The sequence below is a fragment of the Magallana gigas genome, chromosome 6 (assembly GCF_963853765.1).
Source record: "Magallana gigas chromosome 6, xbMagGiga1.1, whole genome shotgun sequence".
Classification (NCBI taxonomy): domain Eukaryota; kingdom Metazoa; phylum Mollusca; class Bivalvia; order Ostreida; family Ostreidae; genus Magallana; species Magallana gigas.
In genome coordinates this window covers 12,233,892-12,254,907 of record NC_088858.1, presented here as the reverse complement: position 1 = coordinate 12,254,907, position 21,016 = coordinate 12,233,892, and the positions used below count along the sequence as shown (strand labels likewise).

Below are 21,016 nucleotides of genomic sequence, written 5' to 3'. Positions count from 1 at the left end.
GATATAAATTGGACAAAGTCATCGTAATTCAAACACAGTATGAGTCGGTTTGTACCCGGAAGTTTTATGCACCCTTTAACGTTCATCTTGACATTACCTATGACTACATTACTTCTACTCAAAATGTGTCTACAGAAACTAGCTGGATTGATGTTAATGGTGGCGATACTGTGGATCGCTGTGGAGAGTAAGAGCTGTGCTGAGGTAGATTTATGTTGCAGTGGTCATAACTCGACCTGTCTGAACCACAGAGGGGACCCGGGGCGCGCTGATCGCTGTTTTTGTGACGAAGTGTGTCTTGAGTTTGGAGATTGTTGTGGGGATTACCTGGCTACCTGTTTACTTCAAGGTAACATATCGTCTTTACTTCATTAAAGTCGTTCTTTAAAATCAAACTTTTAAAAAATGATTAAATACTCAGGATTCATTAACTTGATCTTTTCTATTTAGGTGTTCAAACAAAAGGTCAACGAAGCAAAAGGTCGGCAGGAATGCGTAAGTTTTTTTGAAGCACTTTGAATTTATTGCTTTATCAATCAACATTATCTAAATTGAACGATGCACACGTAAGATTGATGGGTGAAAATTTGTTGACTGAACAAGAAAACACCATTTGCAAAACAACTGGAAGAAAAATTGCCACGGTGTAGGAATATTTTAGAACCTGTTTTATCTCGCATTGTAAATCACCAACTAGTCTTTCTTCTATTTGATATCTGATATTTTTTAAGCAATAATGTCAAGGGTATGGGTCTAGGCCATGCGCACCTTTTATTTTCTCGTGCTTAAATAATCATCACTGTGACAAATGCACTATAATTACATTGATTGGTAAGTAAACGTATGAAGTGTAAAGGAAATATTAACATCATGGGTTACAGAGAAAAATATTCACACACAAAAATTCATATAGGTGCAGATTTGACTATGATCAATGCTTTTCATACATGACAATGGTAGATCAACATACAGGTACATGTATTTTGTATCTACAAGAAAATGAGTGCCCATAGATTTTGCCAGCTATAGGATAAACACTTCTCGTTTTACAATATTTGAATTAAAAGCAAAAATATGTTCCGATTTACCCTACTAAACAGATTTTACAAACATAAGAGTATTTGATAATCGATAGTTTTTATTCATTTTATGTCAAGATCTGGAGATTTCCTTTCTTTAAATCCTTAAAAGTGGTATAAAAAATGTTTTTGAAGACAATAAACAAATTGAAAAAAAATGACAAACCATAAACACTTTGAAATTTACAAATTATGACTATGTGTCACCTAACATCCGTGGCACTATTTTAACCGCTACCCATTTGAAACCCACTACTGTACTGTTCGTGAAAAGACATATTTACCGTAAGTCAAAAGCATATCGGATCATTAAAGATTGAAGAGTCGCTCACAACGCACAAAGATTACTTGTATATGGGTGAAGGTCTTTGCAATTTTTAAGTGGGTTGCACATATCACCCCGTCTAAATAATTCTTGTACATGTTATAGATCGATATCTACTGATAGGGTACACCGTTCTTTTACAACTAGTACATTTACGACGACTATTCATTAAATAGTGACACTACATGTACTCGGATTAAAGTTTACGCCCGATGAACGGACCATTTACCGGAATGTTAATTGTCATCTATACTATTGTACTGATGCGAAATAACAAATTTAAACTTTAACATATCGATATCCAAAAAACCACCTTTTCAGGACACATCCTTAGGACATTGAGAGTGTAAAAACTGTACGAAAGCCCCGAATAAAATATCGAATTTCATGTCGTACAATATATATCGTTATCTAATGAATGTTAAAGGAAAAGACATGTTTTAAAAACTCGTGTCATTTATTTGAAACTTACAGTAGACAAAATGTGGCTACAGTCTTATAAACCTGAAAAAAAACCTGGAAAATAAAATATGGTTCAATAAACAAAGCAATTAACCTACAATTGCAAACCGCGGGAAAACGACATGGAAGGCTCTGTACACAATTATCTCTAACTGTTATGCTTAAGTTGCTGAGTTTTCCAAAGAAAAAAGTAGAAATGTTACAAAGGGTGTTTGTATTCATAAAATATTATCTAACGTACAAAAATATTGCAAAAACGGAAAACCAAAGTCAAGACTGAGAGGGATCAAACTTTTACATGACAGTGCTCCTGTGCACGCTGCATATTGCAAACGTTTTGCTTGAAAATGAAATACACCGTACAACATGTACATCAATTGGACTTTCCTATATATTAATCACATTTTTCATATTCCTCTTTTTATATTTCCTAAATTGGAAAATGCTGGACATCGTTTTTATTCCCGTTTCGCACTAGGTTCAGTGATTTTCCAGTGTCTGAGGGGTATTCCCCAAGTTGATTATTTTGAGAGAACGTAAATAAATTGAAAGAGAAAAGTGCACAATTATTTTTATGTATAGCAACAGTCTCACTATTCAATGAATAGCCGTCGTATTTAGTTAAGCTAATAACTCATATCTATCATTACAGGTTGTGAACCAGTGGATCTTATGCTTGTGATGGACGAATCTGGAAGCATTGGTCCAGAAAACTTTCAGAAAATGAAAGTTTTCGCTAGGGATCTTCTGCGAAATTTCAAAATTGGACCGTACGATATGAGAGTAGCTGTGATCAAATTTAGTAGCTCTGCATATTGTGTTTTTAATTTCTATACATACTCATCATTTGGAGATATAAGTGCAGCTTTGTTAAATATTGCTTACGTCGGTGGTGGTACCAATATAGCAGCAGCTTTGCGTCTAGCACGTGCGACTACCATCTATAAACGTCCAAATGCAATAACTGCTGCTATAGTTTTAACTGATGGACAATCATTTAATGAAGAAATAACAAGCCAGGAAGCACAACATCTAAAGAACGACACAGGAACCAAGGTATTTAGTGTTGGGATTGGTAATTACATTTCCATTAGTGAATTGAGATCTATTGCCAGCACCCCTGAGTCGCAATACCTGATAACCACATCGAATTTCAACGAATTGTACAACAAAGTTCAGCAGTTCATCAGTGGATTATGTCGTGGTAAGCTAATTGAAACCTTTTACATGGTACCAAATGCCTTGAAATATATAGAGAGGAACTTTTCCCATATGTATGAATTTATATGTATCATAAATGACTGGCTGTTTTTATTGTTTCAGACGAAGATGAGTGTGCAGCTTCGCCCTGTGCCAATGGTTTGTGTGTTAACACCTTTGGTTCCTACCATTGCAACTGTCACAGTGGATGGGAATCATTCCATTGTGATCAAGGTAAACTGCCCGTATGCCATGTTATTGTTTCACTTTTAGCTCATCTGAACCGCAGATATAAGTAAGCGTTCCTTGTCACCCTTCGTCCGACTGTTTTAAGGTACCTCACTACACCCAGACTTACACTTTTTAAGACACTACGCCACAAGATAGCGATTTAAATGTTTTGTTAAACTGTTTATATCGTTCGATTTGGTTGTATATCGTCGTAGCTCAGTGGTTAAAGTATTGGGCTTCTGATCATGAGTTCGAATCGTCTGGAGCTTTTGTTCACGTTTACTGAATTAAATTTTCAAAAATGTAATTTTTCAGCCAAAATTGCACATTTTTTGCATATCTGACTTAAATACTTCTTATTCATTGTGATATATATCATAATCAAGTAATTTTCTGCTGATTTGAGAAAATATTTCAAGGTGTAGTGAGCAACCTTAAAACATTTAACATTTTCGTAGTTTTCTTTAGATTCAACTTAATTTGGCAGAGATCATTCTTATGGGGAGATAAACTGTTTAAATAAAAGGTCAAAAAGTGTACAAATTATAAGCAAAATCCTTTCAATGATTTATTAAAACAGTGCAAAACAATGGGTGTCTTAAAAAGAGAAGTTCTGCATATGAAATGCACCTAAAATGCATAAATGCTACAAAATAGCTTTCATGTATAGTGTACGAGAGTTTTGATGAATGAATAAATGAATAATTCCTATGATAAAAGTAAAGCTCTGAAGAGGTTTAATATAAAAAATATAAAGATAGAAAATCTTCGCAAGAACTTTGTGATATTACAATGGAAGCACCATAGAGCTGTTTTAACAAGACAAGAGATTAGACTTTGGGCAGTGCGTGACAAACTGCCCAAAAGTTTTTGATTCATGGTTTTGTTTTATTTCAGACATCAATGAATGTGCCACATCACATCCATGTCAACATGGAGATTGTACCAACACTCCCGGCAGTTTCTTCTGCACTTGTCATACTGGATTCACGGATCCATACTGTAGCACGGGTAATTCAATAACATGTTCCTTTTATGCTCAAATAATTTTCATATTAAATGTTCTCCCTGTTTGACAGTCACGTGCATGAAATAAATACAAAATGTGCAATATAGTATATGCCATACCAAACTTTTTAATAACAACTACCCAGTGAATGCAACATTTCAAACGAGAGAGTTGTAAATGGTTACTCTCTCTCTTTGAAGATATTGACGAGTGTCTCTCACTTCCTTGTACACACGGCACGTGTTACAACAGTCCGGGCTCATATAGCTGCACGTGCGATAGCGGATGGACTGGCTTTAACTGTGATACTGGTACATCTTTTACTTTACAAGTCTCACAGATGACACGCATATTAAATTGCATGAAATTTAATCGATTGAAAATATCTTAGATTTCAAAATTTCACATTATAGGCTAGCAACTATACAAAATTTATTTAGTTTCAAATTGCAGTTCTATTTGTTTGTAGACATTGATGAATGCTTGGTTCAACCATCTGTTTGTTGTAATGGAGACTGTACTAATACAGCAGGGTCATTTTCTTGCGGTTGTCAGGCAGGCTGGACCGGAAGTGCTTGCGAAAAAGGTTTCAAATGAAAAAATAATAACAATATATATATTGACAAATTCAATTTCAAATATTTTAATTTTTTTTCTAAGATAATTTTATTTCTATTTTTTGTAATAGATATTGATGAATGCAATTCCGCACCATGTCAGAATAATGGAGTATGTATCAATTTGCCGGGGTATTTTCTTTGCAATTGTCGTGATGGATTTCACGGCAATCTCTGCCAAAGTGGTACGATTAAAATCCTGTTGTATATTTTATCATCTTATTTTCGATTCTGGTAGCGATTGTCGGTTTTGAGATAGTCGTAGGTTTTTTTTAATTTCTCTTTTAGATGTCGATGAATGTTTGTTATCTCCTTGCAAAAACGGTGGAATTTGTCAGAACCTCCAAGGAGGCTATGTTTGTGACTGTGATCATCAAGGAAAGTACATTGGGAAACACTGTGAAATGGGTATACTGAAAATATAGCGTTATTTTTCATTTTTGGACAAAATCCCATGTATTGATATTGTCTCATGTAATCATCACACATTTACTTTTCGTTTAAGAGCTAGACGAATGTCTATTATCTACCCCATGTCTGAACAATGGAAACTGCACTAGCAGCAATGGTTCATTCGCGTGTGATTGTGCAACTCACTGGAAAGGAAACTTCTGTCAATTTCGTGAGTGTAATTAAAATATCTATAATTTGTATCTACGTTCAAGTATCTTAAAATTGTTGGTACGTTTGGGTTTTATTTTAGCGTGATCATGAGTAAACATATCTAATATTTGATATATTAGCATCCGTTGCGTGCGATTCTTCGCCTTGTCAGAACGGAGGAACTTGTTTACATTTCAATTCATCTTTTACCTGTGTTTGCCCTGGCGGATATACTGGTGAAAACTGCGAAATAGGTATTTATGAAGAACGTTTTCATGGTTCTCCTTAAATTTGATTAACATTACAGCAATAAACAGTTTTTAAATTGATTGTAAGTAGCGAAGCATACCTCAATTCATTAGACATGTTATGACAACTTTTACTTTTTCAAATTTCAAAACCTTACAGGCATCAGCGAGTGTGAAAACGATTTATGCTTTAACAACGGAACATGTATAATTACGAATGGCAGCTATGTCTGTGAGTGTACAGAAAATTTTCAAGGACAGAATTGCTTGGAAGGTAAAATTATCATCAAAATAAAATTTTGGTGGTGCCAAAAATTTAAGTGGTTGTGGTATAAAAGTATTTATAAAATATTCAATAATGTTACAGTTGTCAATGCGTGCTCTTCGTATCCATGCAACAACAATGGGCATTGTGTTAATCTTGAAGCAGGTTATACTTGTATTTGTCAACTTGGCTTTGATGGCGAAAAATGCGAGTCAGGTAAGTTGATTTTCAAAAAAAATGATGAACACTGCATCAACAAGACAGAATCAATTTTATGGTATAATACAGAGAGTACGTTGTAAAAATTGTAGGGCCTTGCAAACTTAATCCATGTTACAACAATGGTACATGTATCCCTCACGGACTATCTGCATTTTGCGCATGCATGGCGGGATTCTCGGGGGAAAATTGTTCACAAGGTAAACCTTTTTTCCATTCTACTTTTGGTACTTGTTTTCGGTTTACTATTCTACTAGCGGTCTATGGGATGTTTTTTTCAATTGCAAGACGTGGATGAGTGTCTGTATGACCCATGTGGTGACAACTTCACTTGCGAAAACACCTTAGGTGGCTATGAATGTTTGTCCTGTGCCACGTCTGACAATTGTTCTTACCAATCGCGTAAGTATATGTAAATATTGATGATATTTCGAAATTATCATTAACATTATTTTCAGCGCAGAGTATATTAGTTCAACATGATAATAATCCGTTTTTATCTTGCAGAAAACACACTGTGTGGTCAACATCCTTGCCAAAGCGAAGGCATCTGTATTGGAGAGAATTCCACGTATTCGTGTTTGTGTAAAACGGGATGGTCAGGGAACAATTGCGAAACAGGTAAATATTCCTTTTAAAATCAGCAAACTCTAAATAATACTGATTTCTTTTATTATCAGTTAGTGGAAGTTGAATAAGTTTTTGTTACAGAGCTAGACGGTTGCAGGAACGTTTCGTGTCTTAATGGAGGGACCTGTAATTCCAGTTTTGGAAACTTTTCATGCGTCTGTCCCATGGGATACTGGGGTGAATTCTGTGAGCTAGGTATGGAACCAAAACACTCAATGCGCCATGCATCTGATTCCAATTTATGTTATCATGTTATTAATTCTTTCTCCAAATGATTAAAATGGTTTTCTTTATTTTATGACAGATGTTGATGAGTGCGAAATTTCTCCATGTTGGAACAATGGAACGTGCGTAAATTTACTTGGAGGATACCAATGCAACTGTTCTGACGATTTTGATGGCGACCAATGTGAAACAGGTTGAATAAGATTAAATGTAACAGCAGAAGCAGAAAATTAATTATAGCAAGATAAGACATATATGTACAAGTAGGAATTTGAAAACTGTTGTTTTGATATAAATTTTCTATCGTTTGCGATGATCTACTAGTTTATTTTTTAAGTTGTAAACTTAGTTTTTGCAAATCTTTGTCCTCTGAAATAGTTTGACATCAATTATTTGTTTTGGCTTGTTCATAGCTTGGTAAACGATGTATTAATGTATAATTTGTTTACTTCGAACACGTTTAATGACAGAGATGAACATGTGCGTATCTAACCCATGTCTTCACGGTAACTGCTCCGCTATCCCTGGATCATTTGTGTGCCACTGCCAAACAGGCTGGACAGGTTCCAGGTGTGGGGAAGGTACATGAATTATTTAAAGTTGTCCTAAAACATATTAAACATCATTATGATAAAAATGCAGACATACTAGAGAAGCCTGATTACTAATTAAAAGCTGTTTTTGTAGACTTAGATGAGTGTGAGTTTGGAATGTGCGGATTAAACGGGACTTGCTCAAACACTGCCGGCGCCTACTCGTGTCTCTGCTCTGACGGGGTGACCGGCCAGAATTGTGACACAGGTAAGTTGTTCGGGAGATTTTTATAGTTTGTAATTATAATTTGGTTCATATAAATCGATGTTTTACCTCCTTTTTTTGTCTACAGATTTAGACGAATGCCTAAGCGGACCTTGTCTCAATGGAGGACACTGCATCAATCTAGTCAATGGATACAATTGCGTGTGTGAACCAGGGTACAGTGGGGCAAGCTGTGAACTGGGCATGTTTACTTAAATTTTACTTCGATAAGATCTTCAAGTGCATTTTACTAGTATATATTTTTTTACTCAAAGTGGTTACATATTGCTTACAGATATTGATGAGTGTGCTTTGGGAATCTGTAACAATGAGGCTTCCTGTGTGAACACTGATGGTTCATTTCTCTGTACCTGTGGTACAGGTTGGACGGGAAATACCTGTCAGGAAGGTAATCTGCTTTTCTGGGAGGTTCTACAATGTTATGACATGTTTGAAAATTAAATAAAATGTGTTGGATCTTAAAAGTCATTTATTTGATGTCAGTGTTTAATTATTTTATATTCACTTTAAAGACATCAACGAGTGCGTTTTGAGTGGCTGTTCTAATAATGGGACGTGTGTCAACACCAATGGGTCTCACATCTGTCAGTGTACTGAGTATTTCAAAGGATCGTACTGCGAAGAAGGTTGATATCCCTTAACTTATATTTAATAATGCAATAGTTATGTCTAGAAAAAAGAAGGACACCTACATTCATTTGAAAAAAAAATCAATGATATCAACTGTCTAGAGCATTTATATTCAAACGTTTTTTCTACTATCACTTTACGTAGTTTGTCAAGGCGTCAGGTAGTGATCTATTTACTTATGGGTTTTTTTCCAGATCAAGATAGTTTGTTTCTACAATTTTCATCTTTTTTTAAAGCAATTTTTATATTAAAAATGTTTCAAATTTATAAATCTACACCTTTTAACTGAATTATTCTGTTACTTTTCATTCTACATCAATCATCGGCGTACAGCTACGTTATGTTTAATTATGACGTCACATGGTCTAAGAACACACACTGTAATATCAAACATTTATTACATTAGTGATATCCATTGCATATTGAGCTATGCATGTGATAAATAGAGGATATCTATTACAGATGTAAATGAGTGCGTTGAATACCCTGGAATCTGTAAGAATGGTGGAACTTGTGAGAATCTGTGTGGTGATTACAAATGTCACTGTACTGAGGGAAACCAAGGCACGCACTGTGACGGAGGTAAACAACTCGCACTTGTTTCAAGATTTTGGTAATTGGTACATATATGTAACTGAAGACGTCCGCATTCAACTCAGCATATTGCTTGTAACTATATTATACCTTAAGTTTTATGTGATTATCCTTTTCAGACATTGATGAGTGTAAGGAATACAAACCTTGTAAGAATGGAGGGAACTGTACGAATACTAAAGGTTCCTTCTTCTGTACTTGCAATTCAAACTACACTGGGGCTCTCTGCAATGAAGGTATCTCTCTCTCTCTCTCTCTCTCTCTCTCTCTCTCTCTCTCGTTATAATTATGCTCCCAACTTTCGAAGAAGGGTGGGCATATTGCTTTGCTGCTGTCTGTAGGTCGGTCTGTCGGTCGGTCGGTCCACCAACAGTTTCCGTTCATTTTCTTCGCAGAGGCTGAACATATTGAAATAAAATGTAGTTTACAGGTTTATCATAATAATAACTAGATCAAGTTCGAATTTGGGTACAATCAAGCAATTTTTGACAGAATTATGCCCCTTGGATGTAAAAAAAAATCCATTTATTTGCAGTTTCCGTTCATTTTCTTTGCATAGAATGCACATATTGAAATAAGATTTGGTATACAGGTTTATCATAATAATATTTAGATCGATTTCAATTTTGGGTTTGATCAAGCATTTTTTGACAGAGTTATGTGTCTTGGACTTGACTTAGAAAATTTCCAATTATTTGAAGTTTCCGTTCATTTTCTTTGCAGAGACTGAACATAATGAAATAAAATGTAGTTTACAGGTTTATCATATTAATATCTAGGTTCGATTTTTGGTACAATCGAGGGCAATTTTTGACAGAATTATGCCCCTTGGACGTAGAAAAATTCCATTTATTTACAGTTTCCGTTCATTTTCTTCGCATAGGATGCACTTATTGAAATAATATTTAGTATACAGGTTTATAATAATAATATTTAGATCAAGTTTAATATTTGATTTGATCAAGCATTTTTGACATAGTTATATGTGTCTTGGACTTGACTTAGAAAAATTCCAATTATCTGAAGTTTCCATTCATTTTCTTTGCAGATGTTTCCAAGGGAGGGGGCATACGTGTTTTACAAACATCTCCTGTTATGTTATTATATGTGACTGCCTTTATGCACAAAACACATTTTGAGGTTTTCCTTATACTTTTTAGATGTTGATGAGTGTTATCAAAATCCCAGCAGGTGTAATAACGGAGAGTGTCACAACTTTTATGGTGGGTTTCTTTGTTCCTGCCACACTGGATTCACTGGAGCCCTCTGTAATACAGGTTCGTATTTCATAAATTCAATTTTATTAGGGGATTGATGTTAGCTGATTATTTTTAGCCGGGCTATGCTGAAAGCAGAGTCCTGGTTGTAGGCAGGCAAATCGCCAATGTTACTATAAATAGCACAACTTCAAAAGTAAACAAAAAACTAAACAGCGTCAAAGTTAAAGCTTCCGGTATATCAAATAGTTACACAAAGAGTCACGTTTTTTTCAAAAGTGTTGGCATTTTGTTTCCTTTTTTTTTTAATTTCGAGAGAATTGTCTATCTTTTTTTGGTTTTTTTTTTTATTAATAACGTGTTTTGAAAACAAGACTATGCATTTTGGACACATACAATGCGCATGAATTTCCATGAACTACTTTGCTTTGCGTTGAAGAAATGGGAATTGAATATATAACGCTTGTTGCAAAATTCAAAGCAGCAACTGTTGAACTTTTTTTCAAGTAGACAGACACATTTTAGTTTATAGCTGCATACAAAATTTGGTCGCTCTCTGACGCTTTGTCTACATTAAGAGCATGAGAGAGAAAGAGAGAGAGATATTTTCAGATTTTCAGTCTTTACTACAACAATACACTGGCGTCGGAAGCAAATTGAAAGTGGGGGGGGGGGGGGGCTAGACTAATCCTCAGAGATATTGAGGAAAAAAAATCATGGAAATCCTAATCCGTGGGGGGGGGGGGAGCGCTAGTATGCCTATCACTCCAACTTCTCAATCTTTCAAGGTACATTTAGGAACAATTTTCTTTGCTGCGAAAAAAAAGGGGGGGGGGGGTTTTGAACCCTCTATGATGATATGTCCCTGATGGTTAGGTCTAACTTAGCCTGCCCCCTCCCCCCCCCCCCCCCGATTCCGACGCCTATGCAATATGCATAACGACTCACCAAAAGAGCCCGGCTTTCAGTACTTCAGTACTTTGATTAAAACATTATTTTACTTTCGAATTCTGCCGCCATTTGTTATTTGAAAGAAAATATGAATCGAAGGATTGAATATGACATATTTTCGCTTAATAAAAAGACGTTTTAAAGTGACAGTTAAGGACTGAATTTGTTCCACGGTTCTCCCCGAGTTAGGAGTGGGATATCATTGACTTGATTAATAAGAGTTACAAAGCATGGCATTGGAACATTTTCGACAAATCTATAGCTAAGGCCTTTGAAATTTGCATGACTTTTGTACAAAGCTTTCTCGGAAATTACAATATCTTCGCTGTAGCCTTTTGAGATTAAACCACGATATGAATATACAGCATGTGGACTAAACAACAAAAAATGAGTTAGTACATGTAGTTAAATAATACTATTCTATTTTTTTTGTAAATTTCCTGAGTTTTGTTAAAATATATTTTAACAGATTTAGACGAATGTGATTTGAAGCCGTGCAGCAATAATGGATCCTGTGTTAATACTCTCGGATCATTTCACTGTCACTGTGTTGATAGCTGGGACGGGCCACTATGTGAACATGGTAGATGTTATTAACCAATACAATTTTTTGCCAATTACATTTAGATCATCCAAAAATTTATGTATTGTAAAATTCTTACAGATTTATGCAATACAAAGGCTACCAAACTAGTCTTTGCGGTAGATACCTCCTTCAGCTCAACTGGTGAAATATTCCACAAACAGCTCCAGTACATAACAGACGTTGTGTCAAGAATTACAATCTCGGACGTCAAATTCAAAGTGGCGGTCATTTCGTTTGGTTCCACGGCAAAGGTAGCCATCGATTTTGATTCATATACTAACAATACAGAGCTCCTTGATCAGGTGAATAAGATGCCATTCATGAACGGAACCACAAATATACCAGCAGCTTGTAGCGAGATACAGAAAATTATAGAACTGACTTCGTGGAGATCTCAGTTCGTGTTTTTGTTCACAGACGGAATGCCCAGTTCTCTGAGTGATGCAGTCAATTCTGTGAATAATTTGAGGGCTTATCTTGAAATATCCAGTGATCAAAATGAAGTCTATCTTATTACTTTTGGTAATGATGTCAGACACGAGGGTTTCCATCAGCTGTCCAAAAATTCCCGACACAGTGATGTATTTCCAAGCACAAATTTGGAACCCTTGTACAACGTTTTCCAGAAACGAGTTACTGTAACGTGTGCAGGTATTGCTTTTCTGTCCCTCTTACAAGCACTCAACTACTGAACTTAGATATAATTCCTCTTGTATTTATACTGAAAATGTCTCTTATTTCAAAAAATTAAAATTTAATAAAAGTGCTTTACTTTCTCCATGTAATTTTCATTACAAAATGGATTTCAAAAATCTAATTGTTTTCGCTGATAGAATTTTACACTTTTATGTGTATATGTAGAAACGAACATTTATGTCCAGTGCCTGCTATATCAGTCTTGTGCATGACAATGTACTTATGAAGTCGAAGGTTTGCTGCACATTTTGGATTTTTTTAAAAGGAGATTTATATACACTGTATTCTTTTCCAGCCTGTGAAATCAGACGGGACGTTGATTTGGTACTTGTCTTGGATACATCGAGCATTCAACACCCAACCACATACCTGGCCAGCCGAAACATTTTCCTTCAGCTACTCGCGGCAATGAACGAGTTTGTTTTCTTGGGCCAAGGATACGTGCAGATTGGCGTGGTTCACTATTCGGACAACGCCACGGTGTTTATGCCTTTGAATTTTACCCACGATTTGAATACATTTGCCAGTACTTTCCAAGCTTCGTTGCAAGATAACTTCAACAGCTCGTCAAACTTGTCGAACGCTCTTCAATTCATTCAGAAGGAAATGTTTACGACAAAACATGGAGCCAGAGACCATGCCTCAAAATATGTTGTTCATGTCTTTAATGGACACGACACAAACATTACAGAGTCCATTGGTATTGTTGAAGACATGACAAAAAAGGGAATTAATATTTTGTCTATTGGTATAGGAACGAAATACCAAGATTCGGATGTGTTAAAAACGGCTACTAGTCCATTCCATGCCTATTTCTCTGAGCTGGACTTTTCAACAAACCAGTGGAACTTGACAAATACTGAGCTTGAATTTGTCAAGAAATTTAACAGTCGAGTAGAATGTACAAGTAGAATTAATGCTTAAATTCTATATCAAAACTTTTTAAATTGCAGTAGTTTGATGCGTTGTGAGACATATTTGTCTCTTTGCAAGTAGTTTTCATTAGAACTTGTGAAGCGAACTTCTAATTATATGTTCAGAAACTGAAGGGAGTAACATTTCAATTTCAACATAGTTTGAATAAACTAAAGAAGTTATTTCTGTTTTCATTAATGTATCATTTAGAAATTTCATCAAAAAGTGCGAAAACAACAACAAATCAAGTGGATGTGCCTTCACCTAGAAAAAAATCACCTTAGCACAATAAGATAAATTGGACCCCAGATAAAAGTTGCACTTGTGAAACAAAATGTGTCGAAAATGAAGAAAGAGAACGGTGAAAGTTAAAATACAGGCATGTATCATGCATTGTGCAATTCGAGAAGATTCGTTGAACACTGGGCTAAATGGATTCGTACTATGTGCCATTCAGTAAACTTCATGGCAACTTAAATGTCTGGAATGGTGACTTTATAGCATAGTCAAGGCATACACCTTATAGTTACATTTTAGTCATGTTTTTGTTGACTGAATGACAAAGCTTCATTTTGTACTGGTTATTGTAGATGGAAGTTAAAATACGATATGAATACGATTTGGCATGTTTTTGTGCTTGCAATTCAAAATACTGACATTTCTATCAAGAATGTCAGAAGTCTGACAGTGTTTGTTTCGAAGAAAGTGTTAATATCAGAACGAAAAAAACATATTACAGAAAAATGGTTGTTCAGCTAAAATATGATGACAAAGTATACAAAGCGTAAAATGCTCTTAGTTATAGTGAATAACATTAGTTAAAATTGAGATAACCTTATTTTGACCTGTCTGCAACGTTGGTTTAACATCTTAGATTTTCAGATACTAATTATGATAGGAATGGTTTTTTTTCTTTCATGGAAATAAAAATAATTTCTAGCGATGGTTGTTGACAGCTTTAATAAATGGTTTGTTTTATATCAGATGGCATATTCTCTATTTGATCTAGATATGCTATAAAGGAATTATTAAACAATAAAAGTTAAATTTATCCAATACAGTGATATGACATGAATAAAATGTCACCACTCCATCAATGAATATAACTGGGAATTAGATATAAAAAGGTATTTTTGTTAATAAAAATGTTGAACTATAGACAAACTCTCTCTCTCTCTCTCTCTCTCTCTCTCTCTCTTATAGACATAATTGATATCTAGATACGTTGAATAACGACAACTCCCTGTTTTAACATCATACCATCATACACTTATTTACTGGAACTCTTCCTTGTTCGAAAGTAGAAAAAGAAACGTGAGTAATACTAGGATTTTCCCCAATTTTCTCTATTTCGGTATGATAAACTTTTTATATAATTACACTCTGCAGACTCAGACGGATGCTGGCGGTCGTTCGTCTTGACGTTACTCCTTTCGTCTATGATTGCCGTACTCGGGGTTTTTTCTTAATTGTTTCTCCCATAGCCAATAACCCAGTATTTTGTAAACGAAAGTTTTACAATTTGATGAAACTATATTACATAATATGTACATATTAAAAGGGGGATTTCGTTAACTTTACTTGGGTACGGTAGATCTTGCATGCAATTCTAATTCAGCCCTTTTAAAGGTGATTTTAAATTAGCAAAATACGTAATCATGAGCATATCTGAATCTCATAGATCTTTCAATGAGAAAAAAAGGTACACATTTGCTATAGCCGAACAATACGTATTTTACTTTTAACTGCACTGTACCTCTTATTCAAAAGACAGAACAGAATTCTTTACCACTAATTGCTATGACTTTATTACCTAGGATATCACTTTTGAATGCCCCATTTTTATGTAAATGTCCCAGACAAACTGCTATTTGTTTATATGCCGTAATATACATAAACATGAGTGTGACGACAATCAATATTGAACAAACAAAAAAAGCAATGCGTATTGTCATATAGAGTCTGGGTATCTGAATTTACCCTTACTATGAAATATCCGTGTTATTTTTTAATTATAAATCTTTCACATATTCAACTATGATAAATCGTTTTCTTGTTTAGATCTCAAAAATAAAGGGACAACGAAAGTTAGGAGGTCCGACAATATAAAACAAGAATATTTTTCAAAGTTAATAAAGTTTTGACAATACATCGATATTTGATCCAGATTTCTTCAATAAAATCTTACACAATAAAACTTTCATTAGGTGATGATCACCATTCTGTTTGGATTTTTTAGAGGTCACAACGAACTTTCATATAACAACAGGTCTTACATTTAACTGAGATGAAACTGAGATGAAACTCATGTTATTCGGTTTTAATCATTTTATCGTTGAACAAAACATGCATTATCACTGCTGTATTCAAAGGCTTCGTTTCATTCAAAGACTTTAAGTACTTGCATGTAGGTAAGAGCGTTCCGCCTTTGAGAGATTCTGAACTCTGCGAAAAGAATAAGTGCAAAAAGTGTTATGTTCATGTAATATTAACATATATTTCAAAATATAGATTATTTCACACATACAATTTTAGAATTAAAAACTGATAAAAATGGGATTTCAATTATATTGTCATATTTTGAAGCTGAATCCTTTCGATTTAACAGGGAGTTAATTACAATTACAACCACGAATGGCAAAACATACGATAATTACTCAATGCAAAACGAGACCAAAGAAAGTGGGCGCTTAAGATGTACATTCGGCAGGAATCTGGGCGCACAAGGAGAGTGAAAATTTCATCAATTAATTTTAAACATTTTTCGAATCATAACCGTTGTTTGGTTTCTGTTGGATGTGGAATGAGTGGAAAAATATTTGTAATGCAAAAGGTTTTATCATAATATGGGTCTAAATATTACAACACGATGCATTTCATGCAAAATCCTACTTATTTACTACTGTTTTTAAATGATTTTGTTGTCTCTGGGTCTTCTCTCCACAAATTTGAAACGTGTAAAGATAACACATTTCAACATTAAAAAAGTCGCTTTTTACAAAAAGACTAATTATGTACTTTTTAAAATTAACTAAATTTGAAGGATAAAAAACAAAGTCCATTGATATGGCAGTGTTGTTCCAAACAGTACTTTACATCACATATTGACAAGTCTCGCATGGCTCAGTGGTTTCGTACTGGATAAGTGAATACAAACATGCAGTGCTTTGGGTTCAAATCCAACTGGTGGTCTTCTTTTTTTTAAATTAAAACTTTTTTGTTTTAAAAGGATATACACAATATAACTTCATTAAAATATGTTTGCATTAACATTTCCAATGTAACTAGTTATCGGTTTACCTCTCATTGTCATTTTTGAAAGCTTGTGAGTTTTTTAATAACCGGAATAGCCATGTACTTCGACTTTCAACATAATATATTATGACATAGCCTTTCGAGATTATAGACATTTGAATCACAATTGATTCGTGTCGAGAATTCCTGCAAATTTACAATCTTGTGCGCTCACTTTCGTACTCAATACAAAACGAAACCAACTTCTATAGACGATACCATAGGCAAACAAAAATCTGACTTATATTATTGAACAATACATAATACGTCCAATTTTTATCTGTTTAAACAGTGGAACACATGGCTCAGTGGTCACAGGCGTTGGGCCAGTAACCGAGAGGTCGCTGGTTCATTGATGTTTTGTGTTGTGCACTTAAACTGGGCACTCTATCTACATTGTCTCAGTCCTCCCAGCTGAAATTGGGTGTCGGTTTACGCTGGGGGTTAACCTACGATGGAATGGTGTCCCGTCCAATGTCTCTCATCCGCTTTGCACCACGGAAACCGGGGATAAGCATCGACCTTATAAGCATTCATGACACGGAGAAGGATTAAACTTTAATTATTTAAATAACCAGGACCTATTCGCGTGAAGTTTGTAACAGGAACAAACAATGAAAATAAACTTACAAAAAGAACACAGAAATATAATTTGTTCTTTAAAAAAAATACTACTGCTACTTTTAAAAAATGATTTAATTCCTAGACTTAATTAATATGAATACAACGTGAAAATTACTACTATGCCATTATGATAAAATTTCTCGACGTTTTGACGTCAAGATAAATTCAACTTTCAAACCCGGAAGAATAAATTTTACCATTATTCCACGGACCGTATTGTTTAAATCTTGAATACTTCAGACAAATCATTCAGTGTAATGACGACCTAATGGCCGCTCTCAGACATATTTTGTTCTTGGTGTGCCTAGCACTCACACAGGACGCTGTTTTATGCGGGCTTGCTTCTACATGGGATTACTGCGAATGTAGATGGGTCGATTGGATGGCTTGGTCAGATTGTTCTCGATCTTGTGGTGGGGGCAGACGATACAGGACTAGAGAGGTGTGGATTCGAACGGACAAATGTACGCTTCACTTCAATAACTGCGCTACTGACGATATGGGCTTCGAGTATAGCGACTGTAACACATTCTGCTACAATGGAGGAACTTTTACCAGTTCTTGTGCATGCGTGATTGGGTGGAACGGAAGCTGCTGCTCAAGCGGTATATATAAAATACACTACCCCTAGAGTTATCATAAAGTACAGTATATGGGGTTATATAGCTCATAGTAAGAGTCAACTAATTCATTAAGTGTCGATTCAATTTTTTTCAAAATTTTTAGCTGGATGGTAGTTGCCATTTAAAGACTATATTAATCTGTAACGAAGAAGAGATCATGATACAGATTTGGCAATTTTTCACAGCTTTAATATGTGGTTTTTTAATTGCTTACTGATAGACAATAACTAGACAAATCACACTGAATATTTAAGGCAGATCTGGGGGTTAATTTGTTGACCCAGCTTACTTAACTCTGTGACGATTCCTCACCACTTTTAGATTTCAGTGTTTTATCCAAAATAATGTACAAAAGCTCAATCAAAAATTATTGCTCTGATGAGCAATGTGGCACAAGATCTTGTTACTGCTTCGTTTTTTTCTTATTCGTGTGCGCATGTTCATTTTTGGTTTAGATATTGATGAATGTGACACATCCTATCCATGTCAACATGGAGACTGTATCAACACCCCTGGGAGTTTCTTCTGCACTTGCCATACAGGATTTACAGATCCTTCTTGTAGCACGGGTAATTCATTTACACTTTCCTTTTCTGCTAAAAATAAAGTTAAACCACCCAGTGAATTCAAGAAGTCTCAAATGATACAATTGTCTTGTAACTCTCTTTTTGAAGATAATTACTAGTGTCTTACTTCACTTCCTTGTACACACGCACATGTCACAACAGTCCAGGGTCATATCTGCAAAAGTAGAAAGGAATTTTATACAAAAGCTCATTTAAAAACTGTTGCTATGGTCAGCAATGTTGTCCAAAATCTTTTCGATTTCGGTTTTCGATTTATCGTTTTGTTTTCTTTCAGACATCAATGAATGTGCCACTTCCCATCCATGTCAACATGGAAATTGTACCAACACTCCTGGGAGTTTCTTCTGCGCTTGTCATACAGGATTCACGGATCCATACTGTAGCACGGGTAATTCAATAACATGTTCCTTTTCTGTTAAAATAAAATTTACATCAAATGTAACCATGTTTGACAGTCACAAAATAGATACAAAATGTACATTATAGTATGCCATATAATTGCAAAAATTTCAAATGATAGAATTGTCTGGTCACTTTTTTGAAGATATTGACGAGTGTCTCTCACTTCCTTGTACACACGGCACGTGTCACAACAGTATGGGCTCATATAGCTGCACATGCGATAGTGGATGGACTGGTTTTAATTGTGATACTGGTATATATCATACTTTCCGTGTCTCAAAAATGTCAAATATATTAAAATTGCATGGTATTCAATCAATCAATTTTTTCTCATCTTTCAAGATTTTGCATTATACACAGAACTATATACATGGAATGAATTAATATTTATTTAGTTGAAAATTGCAATTATATTTATTGGTAGACATCGATGAATGCTTGGTTCAGCCATCTCTTTGTTGTAATGGAGACTGTACTAATACAGCAGGATCATTTGCTTGCGGTTGCCAGTCGGGATGGACCGGAAGTGCTTGCGAAAAAGGTTTGAATGTAAAAATGGTGAATATATTGACAAATTCAATTTTCAGTATTTTTCCTAAGATAATTTTATTTCTATTTTTTTTTGTAATAGATATTGATGAGTGCAGTTCCGCACCATGTCAGAATAATGGAGTATGTATCAATTTGCCGGGGTATTTTCTTTGCAATTGTCGTGATGGATTTTCCGGCAATCTGTGCCAAAGTGGTACGATTTAAAGTCTCTTGTATGTTTAATCATCTTATTTTCGATTCTGGTAGTGATATCTTTGAGAAAATTGTGTTCCTTTTTCATTTCTCTTTTAGATGTTGATGAATGCCTGTTATCTCCTTGCAAAAACGGTGGAGTATGTCAAAACCTTCTAGGAGGTTACTTTTGTGATTGTGATCATCAAGGAGAGTACATTGGGAAGCACTGTGAAACAGGTTTGGTGAAATGTTGATATAGCGTTCTTTTTCATTGTTGGACAATCTTGTATTATCTCACGAAATTTCAATACATATTTGCTAGCAAGGTTATATTCTTTTTAAGAGCTAAACAAATGTCTATTATCTACCCCATGTCTGAACAATGGAAATTGCACCAGCAACAATGGTTCATATGCGTGTGATTGTGCAACTCACTGGAAAGGAAACTTCTGTCAATTTCGTGAGTTTTATTGAAATTCTATAATTTTGTATCCATAGCGTTAAAGTTTTGATGTGTTTGTTTGTTTGTATGCTTATGATTAAACAGATGTATTATTTGACATTTTAGCTTCCGTTGCGTGCGATCCGTCGCCTTGCCAGAACGGGGGAACTTGTTTACATTTTAACTCATCTTTTACTTGTGTTTGTCCTTTCGGATATACCGGCGAAATCTGCGAAATAGGTATTTATAAATAATGACGTTTTCAGGATTCATCTCAGTAGTATTTCCGATACCTATATTCCATTTAACAACATTTTAAAGAGGAGGTCAATAGCTTGTTAAATGTCGTTTGTGGAGAGACTGTAGGCATTATATATTAAATTACTAAAAATGGACAAAACTCCGAGATTTAGTACTTATTCCTTTCATATCTTAAAGAAAATGACAGTTTAAATATTTTTTTACTTCTTTTTGCTAAACATGTACTAGTAAGCCCCGGTTCATCCTTCCAAACAAAGCTATTGTTAGAAGCTTCATTGAAATAATTCATATCTTGAATCTCATTAACATGTAGGCACCTTTCATTTACTACATTTTGACCTTAATTTAACATTATAGCAATCTAAACTAAATGCCATAGATGATAGTTAAGGCAGTCTTATGACAACTTTTCCAGACATCGATGAATGTGAAAAAGATGTATGCTTTAACAATGGAACATGTAAAAATAAAAATGGCGGCTACGTATGTGATTGTACGAAAAATTTTCAAGGAAAGAATTGCTTGGAAGGTACGAA

General features: G+C 34.9%; 1 protein-coding gene across 1 annotated transcript in view; it reads left to right on the top strand.

Annotated features, from left to right (window-relative positions):
* LOC136276128 (protein crumbs-like) overlaps positions 1–21,016 on the top strand; it is a 28,259-nt gene continuing 7,243 nt past the window's right edge. Inside the window, exons 1-39 of the mRNA XM_066087190.1 lie at positions 1–349; positions 451–495; positions 2,519–3,070; positions 3,190–3,300; positions 4,195–4,308; positions 4,507–4,617; positions 4,776–4,892; positions 4,995–5,108; positions 5,212–5,331; positions 5,429–5,545; positions 5,667–5,780; positions 5,935–6,048; positions 6,142–6,255; positions 6,351–6,458; positions 6,547–6,660; positions 6,766–6,879; positions 6,970–7,083; positions 7,193–7,306; positions 7,584–7,694; positions 7,801–7,914; positions 8,000–8,113; positions 8,207–8,320; positions 8,445–8,558; positions 9,025–9,144; positions 9,276–9,392; positions 10,317–10,433; positions 11,794–11,907; positions 11,989–12,561; positions 12,902–13,528; positions 17,640–18,044; positions 18,518–18,631; positions 18,924–19,037; positions 19,194–19,304; positions 19,476–19,592; positions 19,683–19,796; positions 19,895–20,014; positions 20,121–20,237; positions 20,346–20,459; positions 20,896–21,009. Of these exons, the coding sequence (XP_065943262.1) occupies positions 40–349; positions 451–495; positions 2,519–3,070; positions 3,190–3,300; positions 4,195–4,308; positions 4,507–4,617; positions 4,776–4,892; positions 4,995–5,108; positions 5,212–5,331; positions 5,429–5,545; positions 5,667–5,780; positions 5,935–6,048; positions 6,142–6,255; positions 6,351–6,458; positions 6,547–6,660; positions 6,766–6,879; positions 6,970–7,083; positions 7,193–7,306; positions 7,584–7,694; positions 7,801–7,914; positions 8,000–8,113; positions 8,207–8,320; positions 8,445–8,558; positions 9,025–9,144; positions 9,276–9,392; positions 10,317–10,433; positions 11,794–11,907; positions 11,989–12,561; positions 12,902–13,528; positions 17,640–18,044; positions 18,518–18,631; positions 18,924–19,037; positions 19,194–19,304; positions 19,476–19,592; positions 19,683–19,796; positions 19,895–20,014; positions 20,121–20,237; positions 20,346–20,459; positions 20,896–21,009 (6,292 nt within the window). The 5' untranslated portion in view covers positions 1–39. The remainder of the gene's footprint in view (positions 350–450; positions 496–2,518; positions 3,071–3,189; positions 3,301–4,194; positions 4,309–4,506; positions 4,618–4,775; positions 4,893–4,994; positions 5,109–5,211; positions 5,332–5,428; positions 5,546–5,666; positions 5,781–5,934; positions 6,049–6,141; positions 6,256–6,350; positions 6,459–6,546; positions 6,661–6,765; positions 6,880–6,969; positions 7,084–7,192; positions 7,307–7,583; positions 7,695–7,800; positions 7,915–7,999; positions 8,114–8,206; positions 8,321–8,444; positions 8,559–9,024; positions 9,145–9,275; positions 9,393–10,316; positions 10,434–11,793; positions 11,908–11,988; positions 12,562–12,901; positions 13,529–17,639; positions 18,045–18,517; positions 18,632–18,923; positions 19,038–19,193; positions 19,305–19,475; positions 19,593–19,682; positions 19,797–19,894; positions 20,015–20,120; positions 20,238–20,345; positions 20,460–20,895; positions 21,010–21,016) is intronic.